The following is an 18145-nucleotide window of genomic DNA, read 5'->3' as shown; positions in this document are numbered from 1 at the left end:
CGAAAATTTGCAGAACAATTACAAAAATAGACTGAGGGATGAAGACGGGTAATGAGAGTAAAAATGATCACGATTGATATGTATGTGGGTAAAGAGGTATAAGAGTGAATAGATACAATGTGCATACGTGAATGTATCTGTACTTAGAGGAAAATATAGATAGTATAGACAAGAATTAATAAGGGAAGGTAATGGAATAGAGAGAATAAGGAGGGAATTAAAAGAGTGACCTTTGTTACATATGAAAAGCGAAATCTTTTCTGGGGGGGCTGGGTGGGGGGAAATAGCGGTCACTGCAAAATCAGTTGACGCTTGCGAGTGAATTCGCAAACCCAAATGGAGAGGGGAGATGTGGTTGTCCGACAAGGGATAAAGGACAACTCAGGAGGGGAAGGGGAGATTGGGGATAAAGAAGATATAAATAGGAGAATAAGGAAAATGCTTGATGTTGTAGGATTGTTGTCTTATAAAGAGTTTAAAATAAGAAAACAGAAATGGAAAAGGAGGAAAGGTAATGATGGAAAAACGGAAAGAGAAGATAAACAAAGTATAAAATGGCTACACTAAACTATATGACTTTAAATATTAATGGAATACATAACCAAATTAAAAGGAAGAAACTACTAAATTTACTGAAAAAGGAAAAAATTGATATAGCATTTATCCAAGAAACACACTTAACTGAATTGGAGCACAAGAAATTAAAGAGAGATTGGGTAGGACATGTAACAGCAGCATCGTATAATTCAAAAGCAAGAGGAGTGGCTATATTAATTAGTAAAAATGTGCCATTTAAAATAGAAGAGGAAATATTAGATCCAGCAGGGAGATATGTTATGATAAAATGTCAGATATATTTGGAGTTTTGGAATATACTTAATGTATATTCACCCAACGAAGAAGATCAAAAGTTTATGCAAGATATCTTTTTGAAGGTAGCTAATACGCAAAGGAACATACTAATAGGAGGGGATTTCAACCTGAATTTGGATTCAAATATGGATAAAACGGGGAAAAAAATTAACAGAAAGAACAAAGTAACCAAATTTATAATTAAATCAATGCAAGAAATGAAACTTTTGGATATATGGAGGAAACAAAACCCAAAAGAAAAGGAATACTCATACTACTCGGCTAGACATAAAACATACTCAAGAATAGACCTATTTTTGTTATCAGCTAGTATGCAGGATAGAGTAAGAAAAACAGAATATAAAGCTAGAATACTATCGGACCATTCACCCTTAATATTGACAGTAAAGCTAGAGGACATCCCTCCAAGAATGTATAGATGGAGATTAAACCCAATGCTACTTAAAAGACAGGATTTTAGAGAATTTATTGAAAACCAATTAAAAATGTATTTTGAAGTAAATACGGAATCAGTGGAAGATAAGTTTATACTATGGGACGCAATGAAAGCATTCATTAGAGGGCAAAAAATAAGTTATGTAACCAAGATGAAGAAGGACTATAATCAGGAAAAAGAGCAGTTGGAAAGGGAAATAGTAAATATAGAAAAAAAATTAGCAATGAAGGAAGATACAACCAAAAGAAGAGAATTGGCGGATAAAAAAATAAAATATGAAACATTACAAACATATAAGGTAGAGAAGAATATAATGAAAACAAAACAGAAATATTATGAACTAGGTGAAAAAATGCACAAAATCCTAGCATGGCAGCTTAAGACAGAACAAGCTAAGAAAATGGTATTGGCATCAAGGAAAAAAGACAAACAAATTACATATAATCCAAAAGAAATTAAGGAAAACTTTAGAGAATTCTATGAACAATTCTACCGAACTGAAAACGAAGGGAAAGAAGGGAAAATAGATGAATTTTTGACTAAAATTGAACTACCAAAACTACAAATAGAGGAACAAAATAAATTAACAGAATCATTTGGAACAGTGGAAATACAAGAGATAATAAAAAAATTACCAAATAATAAGACACCAGGGGAGGATGGATTTCCAATAGAATTCTACAAAACATTTAAAGACTTATTAATTCTGCCCCTCCTGGATGTAATCAACCAGATTGATGAAACACAAAGCTTACCAGATTCATGTAAAACAGCAATAATTACAGTAATACTAAAACAAGGGAAAGATCCACTCTCACCAGCGTCATATAGACCAATATCTTTGCTAAACACAGATTATAAGATAATAGCTAAACTATTAGCAAACAGATTAGCAGAACAGGTACCGAAAATGGTAAATTTAGACCAACCTGGATTTATCAAAAAAAGACGCACAACAGACAATATTTGTAAATTTATTAACTTAATTCATGCAGTACAAGGAAATAAAGCACCTGCAGTAGCAGTTGCTTTAGACGCAGAGAAGGCCTTCGACAGAGTAGAATGGAATTATTTGTTCAAAGTATTGCAAAAATTCAGTTTACCAGAGAAGTATATTAATTGGATTAAAGCATTATATAAGGGACCGTTAGCGTAAGTGACAGTAAATGGACATGTATCAAAGCAATTTAACTTAAGCAGGTCAATGCGGCAGGGATGCCCACTATCACCTTTATTGTTTGCGCTAGCTATAGAACCACTAGCAGAATTGATAAGAATAGATAATAATATAAAAGGAATAAAAATAAAAGACAAGGAATATAAAATCAGTCTATTTGCGGATGATGTTATAGTGTACTTAACAGAACCAGAACTATCAATAAAAGAATTATATAAGAAATTGAAGGAATATGGAGAAGTGTCGGGTTACAAGATAAACGTAAATAAAAGTGAAGCAATGCCTATGAATAATGCGGATTTCTCAAAATTTAAGAAGGAATCTCCATTCAGATGGCAAATGCAGGCAATAAGATACCTAGGTGTACAAATAAAGAAAAATCTAGGCCAATTACATAAACTCAATTATAATCCACTAATGAAAAAATTACAGGACGATTTAGAGCATTGGAATGATCTACCACTAACACTAATAGGAAGGATAAACTGTATTAAAATGAACATTTTTCCAAGGATATTGTACTTATTTCAGGCACTGCCAATACAACTGACAGAAAAATTCTTCAAAGAGTTAAAGAAAATAATAAGGAAATTTTTATGGAGAGGGGGGAAACCGAGGATAGCACTAGATAAATTAACAGAATGGTATAAACAAGGAGGCTTACAATTGCCAAACTTTAAAAATTATTATAGAGCCGCACAATTAAGATACCTATCAGATTTTTATCAAACAAGGGATAAACCAGACTGGACGAGATTAGAATTAGATAAAATAGGGGAAAAGATACCTGAACACATATATAAATGGGATGAAAAATTGGTACAACATAGAACTTCTCCAGTATTACATCATCTCCTCAATATTTGGAAGAAGATTCATGTAGAAAGAAATAAAACAAATTACCAATTACCAAAACTAATATTGACGCAAAATAAGCTACTCCCTTTTACAATAGATAACCTTTCCTTTAGAGAATGGGAAAAAAAGGGATTAAAAGAATAGAAAATTGTTTTTCAGGAAGTAGATTCTTATCCTTTGAACAAATGAGAGATAAGTACAATATAACTGGAGATACAGCGCTGGCATATTACCAACTGAGATCCTACTTGAAGGATAAATTAGGAAGCAATTTGAGTTTGCCAGAGGGAAGTAACCTTGAATATGTGATTACAGATACAATGTTAATCAAAAGATTTATAACAAATATGTATATTAAACTGCAAGGAAAGGAGAATGAGGAAACAAATGGTAAAACTAAACAAAAATGGGAACAAGATTTAAATATAAAGATAAAAAAGGAAACATGGGAGAAATTATGTTCTGGAACGATGAGAAATACAATAAATACGAGACTACGTATGATACAATATAATTGGTTACACAGACTATACATTACACCGCAAAAGTTAAATAAATGGGACCCAACAGTATCTGATAGATGTTTTCGATGTAAAAAAGAAATGGGAACAACAATATTCATGCAATCTGGACATGTGAGAGAGTAGAAAAATTTTGGGAAGATCTCAATCAGATATTAAATAAAATAACAGAAAACAATATACCAAAGAATCCAGAGATCTTTCTCCTAAGTAACAAAAAAAAACAAAGAATTTGGAATTGATTTGGAGGATGCACAAAAAAGATTTGTTAAGATAGCCCTAGCCGTAGCAAAAAAATGTATTATGTCAACCTGGAAATTGGAAGATAATTTGAAAATACAACAATGGTATATAGAAATGAATAAATGCATTCCATTAGAAAAAATAACATATAGTTTAAGAAATAATATTGAAATATTCAAACAAATATGGGAGCCTTACATTAAATACAATAGCGAAAACCTACCGGGGACAAACATTACCTAAGTTGATGGAAGGAGAAGGAAAGAAAAGAATGGACAGTAGAATTTCTGGTGTATTTTTGTTGAATGACAACATTGTCTGACGGGTTTAATGCAACCTAGATTATATACCTAAAATGGATGAGAGGGGGGGGTGGGGGGGTGGCTTGGGAGGAGGGAGGGGGGGGGAGAAAAAGTCACTGTATATGTGTGAAAAAGAAAAAGTGTATATCATGGCTAATGTGATTTATGGTGTGAAAAATAAAAAATTTAAAAAAAAAAGAAATCAGCGCGGCCCACCATTCAGCCCGACTGACTGGTATTTGTCGTGGTGCCTTTTTTATGTGCTCGCACCTCTAACTTTAGAATCTGGAGACTCTGCTCCCAAGTCCTTCCTGACTAGCACATAATTCCATGAACTCTTCTCAACTTTTGTTTCCTGAAACTTATGCACGCTTCCTTTTTCCTCTTAGCCAGTTTTCCCTGTCTCAGTGGGACAGACCCATCCAGAATCCCACACAAATGGTCCCAACACATCTTCCACATTTCTACTGTGCATGTCCCCCGGTGAACAACTGTTCCCAATTTACATTTCCAAGTTCCTGCCTGATCCCATCATAATTAGCCCTATCCCAATTAAACACTTATTTTTTTCTACACCTATTCTTGTCACAGCTACGCTGAAGGTCAGGAATTGTGGTCATTCTCTCCGAAATGCTACCCCACAGAGAATTCTGTCACCTGACCAGTTTCATGACCCAATTTTTTTAGGAATATTTTATTTTTCATTTTCCATTATGTTACCCAACAGTAACAGCTCTGGGTCCTGTGGAAATTCCTTACCTATGAATTTTCCCAGGATTTGACCTAGGTCCACCCAGAAGGGCCTCACCTTGGTACATGTCCAGGTCATGTGCACAAATGTTCCTGTCTCAATGCTGCATCTAAAACATTGATCTGATAGTTCTGGCTTAGATCTATTAATCTTTTGTGGCGTCAGGTACTGGTGGTGCAAAAAATTGTTTTGCGTCAGCCTGTAGTTTGCATTGCTGACTGCAGTCATGCTGGTCCGATATAAGTCGGACCAGCACTGTCCATCAATCGTTATTTCTAAGTCTGACTCCCACCTCTGTCTTGACTTATGGAGACCTCGCTTGGGTCCTTCTGCTTCGAGCAGAAAATACATTTCTGAAATAAATTTCCATGTGACCCCCCTTCAAATCATGGTCTCTGTCACTGCACTTTGGTAGGACCACGGTTGGACCTTATTTGTCCTATAGAAAAGATCTTATCTGAAGGTAGCAGTGGAACATCTTATTTGATAAATCATATTTCTGCCTTAAGTTGTTCAAATGACATTAATTGCCCCTGCTTGTAACAGCCCTCTAAGTACTTGACGCCACTTCGACGCCAGGTGTCCAGGATCTTGTTACCTATTGTCAAAGGTATTAGTCAATTTGGAGTCAGGGGAATTTTTGGGGAAAGCCCCAGTTTTATTCCTAAATATTGATAAATGTTCCAAATGCAAATAATTTGCTTTAATATGGGGCTGTCTGTTTTTCCAGATAACAATTTGACATACCATTGATAAATAAAATCCTCTGCCACCCTCTCACCCACCAAGTGCAGACCAATTTGTGCCCAGGATGGTACCGCTCTCCCTCCCCCCCAAAGAGTGAGGAGATACATCTTGATTGGGCTGCCCAATAATATTTTTTGAAGTCTGGCATTTGCAATCTGCTCAGACTGTAATCCCAGGTCAATTTCTCCATAGAGACCCTGGCTACCTTCCCATTCCATAGTTCTTAGTCATGAGAGCTGGGTTTTGGAAAATCCACGGGCAATGTCAGAAAGAGATATTGAAGTCTTGGCAACACATTCATTTTCACACAGCTGACCCTGCCCATCATTGTTATGGACAGGGACATCCATCTGTTTAGATCCTTCTTGATTTTTCCCTACAAGGGGGTATAATTTAATTTGTACAAATTGCTAAATTATCTATTTTGACTCCGAGGTACTTAATCCCATTTTGTGACCACTTTAGATAACAATTCTTTTGACATTGGCTATAATTCCCTCCCCCCACCATAAGTGGCTTAATTTCACTCTTGTCCTAATTGATCTTGTACCTGGAGACCTCCCCATAGTCTTCCAAATTAGAGCACAGTTTGGACCAGTTTACTGGGTCTGTCAAATATATCAGCACATCGTCAGCAAATAAGCTGATCTTGTTTTCTTTCTGGCCTACTTGGCGAATGGCCTCAGCCAATGGTTGTATAGCCAGTACAAACAGCTGGAGATAGCAGGCATCCCTGTCTACTTGATCTTGTTAGTGGGAAGGCTGAAGAAATTTGCCCATTAATCACAACTTTTGCCTTGGGCACATGATAATAGCACCCTTATCCAATTAATAAAAGTTGGCCATTACCCTATTTTTTTCCATCACTTTGAATAGAAAGTCCTACTCTATCAAATGCCTTTACTGCATCAAGAGCCACGGCAAGACCCCTCTTGTTTCTGGTTTGCACCAAATGTAAACCTTAGTAGTCTGCTCACATTGCCCACCGCCTGTCTTTTTTGTAAAAAGCCCACTTGATCTTTATTAATTAGTTCTGACAAATGTTTCATCAATCTGTTTGCCAGGACTCATAGTCTGTATTTAATAGTGAAATTGGTCTATAAGATGACGGCTTTAATGGGTACTTAACTTTTTCAAGATTGTCGTAATGATGGCTGTCGAAAAAGATTTCGGGAGTGTATGAGTCTCCATTTCCTGATCTATCACCTCCATATAGAGGTAGCAACAGTTCCAAGTAGAACTCAGGTAGAAGTCCATCCTCCCCTGGAGACTTGTTAGTTTGCATCAAATTCAATCAGCTCACTATTTCTTCTTCCATGAAGGGACAGTCTAAACCTTCCTTCCCTCCTGCATCTAAATTTGGCATCTCATTGTTAGACAGGAACTCGCCAATTTTATCCAACCTTCTTACCAATTCTGATTTATATAAACTTTTGTAGAATTTCTGGAAGGTGTCATTAATTTCTTTTGGTTTGTAAGAGTTCCTGCCATCCCCAGTTTGTATCGCATTGATCATTCTTGAGGCCTGCTCTGTTTTCAGCTGCCATGCAAGGACCTTGTGGGCTCTTTCCCCCAATTTGTAGTATTTTTGCATGGTGTATGATTGAAGTGTATATTTCAGCTTCTTGTTAAAACCCTATATTGATCTTCTGAGCCTGATTTTTGGAAGTCCTTTTCTAAACAAGCAATCTCTTGTTCTAATTTGCCCACCTCACTTTCGTATTTTTTAAATTGTTTTAGCATATCCGATTACCTGACTCCTTAAATATGATTTGAGGGTGTCCCATAAAAGGAATTTTTCTGAAGAGGCACAGTTGGCCTTACAAAACATTTCTATCTTTGTTCTTATGAAACTACAAAACTCCAGCTTCTTTAACAGCAATACATTAAGATGACATCTGTATGCCATCTCCTGCTTATCCGGCACCTCAACCTTACCCACCAGGGGCAAATGATCTGAAAGAAGTCTCCTTATGTATTCATCCTCCATGATCCTCCCCTCTATATGGGCTGAAGCCAAGAAAAAAAATCTATTCTGGAGCAAAAGTCACGCTGCCTTGAGTAGAAGGAATAGTCCCTCTCCCTCGGATGCTTCTGCCTCCATATGTCTATCAAATTCAGCACTTTCACACCCCAATTAGAATATTCTCTTTTCCTTCCGCCAATCTCAGGAAAATGTCCTGAATAAATTTTTCATCATTTATATTAGGAGCGTATAAATTCATTAAGGTCCAGGATTTCAAGTATATTTGACAGTGCAACATTATAAATCTAACTGCTTTGTCTGTAGTCACATCCTGCACTCTCACTGGAACACTTTTCCTGATCAGAATTGCCACCCCCCCCCCCCCCCCACCTTGTATTCGAACCAAACAAGGAGGCTAATACCTGGCCCACCCATCCTCTTTTTTAAAACTTTTGGTGCTCTTGCTCTGATAAATGGGTTTCTTGGAGGAAGGCCAGGTACACTCCCATTTTCTTAATTTGTGCCAAGACTCTTTCTTTTGATCATTCCATTCAGGCCATTGATATTGAAACTTGCAAAATTTATGCTTTTAGCCACTGGCCCAAGAATTATTTTTTTTGTACCACTAGCACCCAGTAATTCTTTTCATCGGGGTGTGGCGACAAATGTATGGCTGCCATATTTTAACAAAGATGCTGTGTTGGTTTCTAAGTTTATACACAATTTTTTTTTCTTGCGAATAGTTATGCACTTCAGTAATCCACTTACTGATAAGAAGAGGAGAGTCAGACTTCCAAGTCATCGCTATGCATTTTTTTTGTTGCTATGAACAAAGAAATAAGTATGAATTGAATTTGGTTAATTTGTAGCTTATGTCCATAAGGTTCCCCAGCAGATACCACGTTGGATCCAGTGGGAAGGTTACCTTCGTTATTCTGATTAGTATATAGGCCAAATCCTGCAAAATGTGGCTACCTTTGCACAGGACCAGGTTGCATTGAAGAATGCTCCCTGCTGCATCCCACACCTTAAGCATGTCTCCAGCACCTCTGGTTTTTTCTTTGTTAATCTTTTGTGATGTGAGGTAGAGCTGGTGCAGAAATTGGTATTGAACCAGTCTGTATCTAGAATTAATAACTGTGGTCTTACTGTCTCTACACCAATCCGACCAGCATCTCGTTAATTGTGATGCCCAGGTCTGACTCCAATCTCTCTCTTGATCTGTGTGGCCCCTTTTTGGGGCTTTCACCTTGGAGTACTGAGTACATTCTGGATATAAATTTGCATGCGTCAAAGCAACCCTTCAAAGTCACTAGGTGTAGGTGGAGTCATTGTAGGGCCCCTCCTATCCCTTAGAAATGATGTTAATTGGAGGAAACAGTGCAAGGTCACCCTTTAACTGCTCAAAGGACATAAGCTGTCTCCCCTCACATCCTTCCTGTAATGAGACCAAAACTGAACACAATATTCCTAGGGTCATCTTTCCAGAGTTCTAGAGCTGCAACATTTCAAAAGCAATGCACAAACTGTCATGGAAAATCCAAATAGAAATCTATTAATACATTCATCAGTCGTGTTTACAGCATTAAGAGTTCACCAAAATGTACTACAAGAATCGTGTGCTTTTTTTTGTTAAGATAAAATGAAGAACTTGTTTCTATAAGAGGACTTGGAAATCCCTGTTTATTTGCTCCCCAGGCAATCCAGTATTAAATTAAATAATCTCTTGTAATATTTTTAACAATTGCAGGAAAGGGACCTCAGCTACACATCACTGGATAATGAGATGTGGAAGCACATCAACTACTACAAACACACGTTTTTAAAAAAAATTACTGATTTATTCATGTTGCTCAAAGCATGCAATAATTCTCATAACACTCCCGAGTTTTTTTAAAAAGTGGCAATGGACTAGAACTAAACTGTCATTGTTATATGCTAAACAAGGTGATGAGAAAAAACACTGATGTTTAACAGAAGCAGTGTTTATCAATAACCATGAACCCATCACATTAACCTCAGTCAAAATTTGAAAACTTCACCTTTAGCCCAAGATTTCAGCAGAAAATTATGGGCATCCACTATTAAAAAAACGAACCACAGTTCATACATGTTTAAGAGCATCTGTGTTTTTGTGGACATGCACTGTTCACTCAAGATATTAAAAAACACCGAACACTTGGAGGATCTCAGCAGGTGGAGAAAGCAATTGGTGATATTTCAAGTCGAGGTCCCCCAGTTCTGTTGCAGGGTCTCTATCTGATATCTTGACAATTCCTTTCCCTCCACATGACCGGATCCACTGAGATGCTCTATTTATTTTGCTCCAGTTTCTAGCATTTGCAGTCTTGTGTCTCCATGTACTCTCTCTTGTTTTGCTCATTCTTATATCAATTGAAGCACACATATGAAATTACTCCTTTAAAAAAAAACAAATTTTAAGGTTGACAGTCTCATTCCAATACAAAGAGCCACATTGATTACCCTGGCTCACAACATCAGATGTTCAAAGGGACTTGGGTGCCCTTGAACATGTCACTGAAAACTAGTTAGACATTTAGGAAGGCTGATGTATGCTTGATCTTTATTGCAAGAGGAGACAGGTATAATTTATACAGTACCTTGAGTGAGACACCACCCAATAATGCAGTTCTGGTCTCCACATATAAAACTGTACAAGGAGTCCAATTCATCAGACTGGTTCCTGGGGTGACAGGAATACATTGAAAGATCAAGTAGGCTTGATTCTTTTCAGTGGAGAATGAGGGATGTCTTCATTGAAACTTCAAATTCTGAGGAGGCTCAATCAACAGTCAATTCAGGGACAATCTTCTCTCAGCTGAGGAGTCAAGAACTAACTGTCACAGTCTCAAGCAGTAAGCCACTTGGGACTGAAATGAGGAGAAATTTCTTTACTCAAGAGCAGGGTGAATCACCAGCATCTCTACCTTGAACGTCTGTGGAAACTCAGCCCTTGATTACATTTGAAACTGATGGATTAATTCCTGGATACTTAAAGAATTGAGGGATGCAGGGAAAGGGCATGGACAATTTGACATGGGTCAGCCATGATCAGGTTGAATGGCAGAGTCGACTCAAGAGATAGTATGACCTGCTCCTATTTCCCATGTTCTTGTGTTATAACCAACATTTGACAAAAATCAAACGTTCTGGAAGAACAAAAGCCAAAATGAGAATGAAAACCATAACTTAAACAGAGACAACTTGAAATTTTCACATTTTTTAAACTCGGTATTACACCAACTAGTTGTTGCCATTACAGAAAACTATCTAGAAATGAAATGGTACTTGCAAACCAACTCTTTCAGTAACCAATGTGACACCACCTAATTGATGGTTCTTGTGCCTTTTGAAGATCATTCCTAATGCCTAAATAATCTAGAAACTGTTAAGTTTTTTTTGCTCCTGAGACATTTGACCTTTCAGCTCATCAACAACATGCCGCACAGACCAAATTTTTGTTTTTATCAGATATAATTTAAATTCAGTGGTGATCCTAATAATTCAGATAAAAGTTATATTAAGCATGATAAACATTATAGCAATTAAAAAAATAATTTGAATAAAATAATTTTTGCACATTTGAACATATCACTGAAATTTTACTTCTTGTACCCAAATTCTGCTGTAAGGTTCAACTGCATCTCAACCAAATTCTCACCATAAATCTTCCTGAGGTGAACAGTTTACTTCCAACACAAATTTGGAAACATTGATTAATATGGTTTACCAGCTTTTGACATGGAGTGAAACCATCACAAAGATTTCACTAACAGGTACAATGAAGTAGAGTTACACTGTACTTTCACCAATACGTAAAAGCTCTTGAAGATGTCCAGTGTCTTGGATGTGATTACCAATGAGCAGTTGCATGAGGCAGGGCATTTTTCTCTCCTTGAAATTGTACATTCAGACATGTCACATTGTTCAATTCAGGTTCTCCAAGACCTCTTCAAATAACCAACTTTGTCTGAAATCCTGAGACCGCTCCATTGCTTCAAAAAGTTTTTTATATTCCTCTGGAAATACATGTCCTGTCAATATATTCTCTGGTAAATCTAATTGCATCATTAATTTCCCTCCAGATCCAGGGCACCAAGACCTGTCAACGATTAAAAAAAATATTCAAGGAAGCTGACAAAGGACAATTAACACATTAAATAAATTGAATAAATGTCATTATATTGTCTACGATGAGACAATGGTAGAAAAGTGGCAACATCCTTTCTGACCTTGCACAAGATGCACCCAACTTGGTCATGTTCTGCATTAAGAATATATAGGGACAGTTTTTTTTCTGTTATTAGAGGACTAAATAGACACAAGATTATTATATTAATTTTTTTTGCTTCCATGTTTGTTTCCATTTTATGGATAAGTTTATGTTTTGTTTGGTTATGACATCACTTTCACACTGATTTAAGGAAACTTTTTAAAGAACTCATTATTTTATTATGTTGGGACAAGTAAAGACATGCATTTTAATTGTAGGAAGAAAGGGTTGATAGTCACACTGGGTAAAAAGGCTCAGAATTCAATTAAATGAAATGCCTACACAAGGACACCTGAAATTAAATGAAACACCTACACAACAAGGATGCCTGCAATGAGAGTGAAGGCAATCTGAGAAATCATGGCAACCTGCACACTGGAAAGTTTCATAAATAGAATGTTAATGGCAGTATTGAAGCAAATGAACTTGAGAATGATCAGGATCACCCAAGCAGAAGATTCATATTTTTCACATTCGATTTTTCTTCTTGGTATTTGAAATCTAAGATGACATTTCAAGAGAGATCAATTAGGATGGGGGTTTGAATCCTTTTTAGTCTGATGTAAAATGGGGAAGTGAGACCTAGTCATGCTCCATGTACAAACCCTAATACACATTGCTTACTCTTTCCATCAGTTGCTTTGGTGGTATGTCCCAGATCTACTGTGTGGATAACTGGTTCTTTATCAACTTTGTGGTAGAAGTAAAATTTATAACTCAATCAAATCAGTGTCAGGTTGAATTACTGACCCCATTTTTCACCTCCACCAGTTAACCTATCTTTTACAAAAGATAAATTTCAAATAGAATTAAACAGGAAAGTTTGCAGAGGCATGAATTGTATGCAATATGTAAAACTGTTGGAGAAACTCAGCCGGTGTGCAGCATCTATAGAAAGTAAATGGTGACCAAAGTTTCAGGCCCAAGCCCTTCATCAAGGTATGAGCAGAAAGCTGACAGGCTTCTGATTAACACATCTACCCTGGTCCCCTCCACCCTGTGATGCAACAAGGACAGGATTCCCCTTGTTCTCACCGACAACCCCACCAGCCTCTGCAATTTCTGCACCTATGCGATTCCCACCACCAGACATAACTTCCCCTCTCCTTCCCTGCCTTCCCCACTCCCTCTGGTGGTCCCTCTTACACTCATCCCTTTGCATTAATCACCCCCCTCGGTACCAACCGTTGTGTCTGCAAGAAATCTTACACTTGCCCCAACACTCCTCCCTCACCACCATTCAGAAACAGTCTATCCAGGTAAAGCAATACTTCTGGAGGAGTCATCCACTGCATCTGCTGCTCCCATTGTGGGCCCCTCTACATAAGAGATCGGATGCAGACAAGAATGTCACTTTGTTGAGCACTTTCGCTCTGTCCGCTGCAATGACAGGGACCCTACCTGTGGCCAACCATTTTAATCCCACACACCATTCCCACGCCAACTTGTCTGTCCGTTGCCTCATACCCTGCCAAATTGAGGTTACCACCAAATTGGAGGAACGCCTAATATTCTGTCTGGGCAATGTCCACCAGATTGCATTAACACCGACTTCTCCAGTTTCTTTTAAACTCTTCCCCAAAGTTTCTCTCTTTCCCTATCCCTCATTCTCTTTTCCTCCAGCTTCCCACCCTTTTCCCTTCCCTCTCCATTCAGAGAGATACCCCTCCCCAATCATTTCTCAGCTTTAAAAAAAAATCTTCTATCCTCTCACAATATCTATCTACAATTTTACCCATTTGCTTGTGGTTCTCCCCACTTCCTCCCTCCTGCCCTCATCCTGCCTGCTTTTTGTTCATACCTGGAAGGGCCCAGGCCTGAAATGCTGGTTATCTTTCACTTCCTTTTGATGTTGTGTAACCTGCTGAATTCCTCACCAGATATAGGAGCAGAAGTAGGCCCATGGGCCAATAGAGTCTGCCTGTCATTCTAATCATGACCAGATCCATCCACCCACTCAGCCCCACTCCCCAGTTTTCTCCCCATAACTTTTGATGCCCTGACTAATCAAACACCTGTCCATCACTGCCTTAAATACACCCATCAATTGCACTTTCGCAGCTGCTTGTGGCAACAAGTTCCACACAGACTCACAACCAAATATACAGCATCCACTGCATTTCACCACTAATCTGCCTCCCCCCACCCCCCAATCCCGTCTATTCTACTTGTGATCTCTTTAAAAAAAATTTGCAAGTGCAATAGGTTTCTCAGGCATGATTTTCCTTGGGCTATCTTTCCACGTATTCCGTAACCTCATTCTTGACAATATACTCTGACAGCTTCCCAACCACCAACGTCAGGCTCTATAATTTCATTTCTGCTCCCACCCTACTTCCTGAAGAGCGGACCGACATTTACAATCCTCCTGTGCACCAGAACCATGTCAGACTCCGTTGATTCCTGGAAGATCATTACCAATGCCTCCACAATATTTACAGCTACGTCCTCCAGAAAGCTTCATCCAGTCTGGCAGTCAAAGTTACCCTGAGACCATTTAGCTTCCCAAGTACCCTCTCTCGTGATCTTGAATGCACTCACTTCTCTAACGAGAGAGCCATGAGAGTCCAGTGTGCGACTTGTGTCTTCCACAGTGAAGACTGATCCAAAATAATCATCGTGTTCTCCTGGTCTCCCATTAATTATATAAGCATTGTTTGTTTTTCAGTCCTACGTCTACTTTGGTCACTCTTTTACTCTTTAGATATTTAAAAACGTTTTCAAGCATCCTCTTTGATATTACTTGCTCGCCTCCTTTCATAATTCCTTTTTCTTCTTAATCACCTTCTTAGTTGTCTTCTCTAAGTTTTAAAGGTTTCCCAGTCCTCGATCTTCCCACTCATTTTTGATTCCTTGTCTGCCTTCTCTTTTGCCTTTACTTTGGTTTTAACTTCCCTTGTCAGCCACGATCATCTCATTTTTTTCCCCCCTTTCACAACTTTCTTTCTTTCTGGTATGTACCTCTCCTGCACTTTCCTCATTTCCTGCAGAAACTCCAGCCATTTCTGATCTGCTGTCTTCCTCATTAGTGTACTTTTCAATGGACTTTGGCCAGCTCCTCTCTCATGTGACTGTAATTTTCCTTACTCCACTGAAATAGCGACACATCGGACTGGAGCCTCCTTTTTAAAATTTCAGAGTGAACTCAATCTAGCACTTTTTGTGCATAGCATATCAAATTCAAATTATATGCTTACTCCAGTTTGTCAACCAGCTTTGCTCTTCTTTTTGCAAGGCACTGCTTCAACATCAATACCAGTGTAGCTGAATTGGCAGGTGTGAAAGTCTGATTGAACAAATCTCTGCGTGGTGTCAATCGCACGAGACACAAATGGTCATTTGTCATCTGCAAAGAGATATAGGTAATTTTGCAAGCATTTTTATATATAAAATTTGAATTATAAAATGAGAAAGAATTGCAATCTGCTCAACGTCCCATTTTTAATGTACAAATACAAAGATAAAGTCATATAAAATTAAAATAAAATAACAGAGGTACTGCATAATCCTTTGAACAGTCAGCTGAGGATTTAATCTGAAACGAGGTAAATCGAGACATACAAATGTAAATGAAAACGGTGGTACAGTGATGCAGCAATTAGTGCTGTTGCATCACTCCAGGGACCAAGGTGTGATCCAGATTTTAGCAATGACTGTGGAACCCTCACATTCTTCCAATGATCACATGGACTTCTCTAGGTGCTACGAAATTGGCCACTGTAGATTAGACGACGGTAAGAGAATCAGTAAGTAACAAAGGAGAACTGCCTACATGGATGGATTTAAAAAAAAAAATACAGCACGGCAACAGGCCCAACCAGCCCGTGATGTCCAAATATCCCCATGTGACCAATCTACCTAGCAACCTTGTACATCTTTGGACCACGTGAGGAACTCAGAACACCCAGAGGAAACCAATACTGTCATGCCAGAGAATGTACAAACCCTGACAGAAAGCACTGAATTCGAACCTGGGTCACTGCAGCTGTAAAAACGTTGGCTAATTGCTACAATAACCATTCTGCCCTCCAAAAGATGGCTAAGTCCCATTATGGCCTCCTTTTTCATAAGGAAAGGGAAGTGACATAAATAGTTGGGGGGGGGGGGAATTCTAAATCCTAAATATTTTTAACCACTCTGCTACCATTGAGAAACAAGTACAAGCCTGAAGACGAGCACTCAGTGGCACAAGGACAACTTCTTTCCCTCTGCCATCAGATTCCTGAATGATCAATGAACACTGCCTTACTTTGACCTTGTACTATTATCAGTTTATTTTTGTAAGGTAGTTCGTATAAATGTTTGCACTGTGTGACACTGCTGTTAAACAATGAATTTCATGACATGTTCATGACAATAAATTCTGATTCTCTAAGTAATTTTCTTCCCTGAGCACACAATCAAAAGTCAGTATATGGGATATGGGAAGGGGATGCAATACAGGTGCCTAATCTTTTATCCCGGATTCTGAACACCGGCAACCTCCAAACTGGCACTATTTTCAGTAATGAAAATGCCCGACTGTCTCATTCCTAGCCCCCATCTTCCGTCCCCCGCCTTTCAGTTGGTTGCCTCCCCGGCCATCCGTCACCTCCCCCCCCCCCAATCTAACTCCTGACATAGCAGCAAGGGTGCAGTGCTGCCGCGCCCTGGGTTCACTCGTGGCGGTGGCTCAATGTGGGAGCAATTGCTGTTTTCCTTACCCATAATCCCCCATGCAGCTAGAACTGCTACGGTGCCAGCTGCCAGCCACCATACCGCCGCGAGTGAACTCTGGGCTCGAGGCAGAGAGTCACTTTCCACCAAAGATGAGAGAGAGCGCCCATGGGTGTGGGATCAGGGGTCTGAGCCAATTTTATTTTGAAGTTTTGCTTCAAAAAAAAAAAACACATGCTTGTGATATTATGGTCTTTTATGGCCTTAATTTATCTAAATTCATTTAATACCTTGCACTCCCATTTTGTGCGATTATGAAACATTGTATTTGCTAAATGGGACAGCATTTAGAAATTATTCTGAAATCTGGAAGATCTGAACAATGGCAGGGGTCTGGTCCCGACAATCCTGGATAAAAGGATTAGGCACCTGGACCACACAACAGGGTGAGAAATGGCAATTAAAACACTGTTGGCCATTTATTTTTATATATATATATAAAATGAAAAAATATGCAGGGCCATTTCTTCTAACTGATTTTAAAAATGATAAGAGTTAACAAGTTAAGAAATAGAAATAAACAACAAGGTTTCTTCCTGCCTGTTCTTCCAAGGCTGAACTAACTCCATACCAACAGCTCTTTAGAATCCAAAAACCTTCCATATAATCAATGGGTGCCAGTCTCTGAGAAGAGTAGATTATGATCAGGCTCTGTTTCGGTTGACATACACTTTTGACCCTTCCAACACTTTTGAGCAATGAAAATATAGAAGCAATTCAAATAATTCACATCATAACAAGATACTGGAGGAGTCACGTGATGGAGTAGTGGCTGGACGGTGAACTCCAGCCCTCTCCAGAAAAGTCGGGAAAAACAAGAGAAAATACAAAGGCACAGAAATAAAAGTTAAAGAAAAGTGAGTATAAAGGTGGAAAGAAGATGGCGACAAAAAAAGAAAAATCAAAATCAACGGTAAGAAGAGAGGAAGAGAAGACAACGGAGGAAGAAAGAGAAGGCCTTACCTGTCCGAAGAGGCCCGATGTGGAGAGAGAAGCCCGCTTCCTCAGGTCGGTAGAAATAGGACTACAAAAATGGCTCGCAGAGCCGAGTAAAAGTGCGCAACCGCGCATGAAAAAAAACACACCGACGGGAGGGGGGACCAGCTGGGGAGTCGATCTCCACAGCCGGCAACGACAGCTGCAGAACACCTGCAGCAAGAAGAGACCACAGAAGACAATGGAAACAAGAAAGAAGAGAAGAAAAGGGCAACAAAGAAACAACAGATGGCCAACCCAGAGGAAGAAGAAGAGGAAGAGTACA

The 18145-nt window shown here is 38.7% G+C and overlaps 1 protein-coding gene across 1 annotated transcript in view; it reads right to left on the bottom strand.

The window, feature by feature from the left end:
• Positions 1-9693: 9693 nt before the first annotated feature.
• Positions 9694-18145, bottom strand: part of tfb2m (transcription factor B2, mitochondrial) — a 41263-nt gene continuing 32811 nt past the window's right edge. Inside the window, exons 8-9 of the mRNA XM_069930862.1 lie at positions 15366-15514; positions 9694-11997 (exon numbers count right to left, since the gene is read on the bottom strand). Of these exons, the coding sequence (XP_069786963.1) occupies positions 11823-11997; positions 15366-15514 (324 nt within the window). The 3' untranslated portion in view covers positions 9694-11822. The remainder of the gene's footprint in view (positions 11998-15365; positions 15515-18145) is intronic.

Source organism: Narcine bancroftii, chromosome 4 (assembly GCF_036971445.1).
Source record: "Narcine bancroftii isolate sNarBan1 chromosome 4, sNarBan1.hap1, whole genome shotgun sequence".
NCBI classification, from domain to species: domain Eukaryota; kingdom Metazoa; phylum Chordata; class Chondrichthyes; order Torpediniformes; family Narcinidae; genus Narcine; species Narcine bancroftii.
This window is presented reverse-complemented; position numbering and strand designations above follow the sequence as displayed.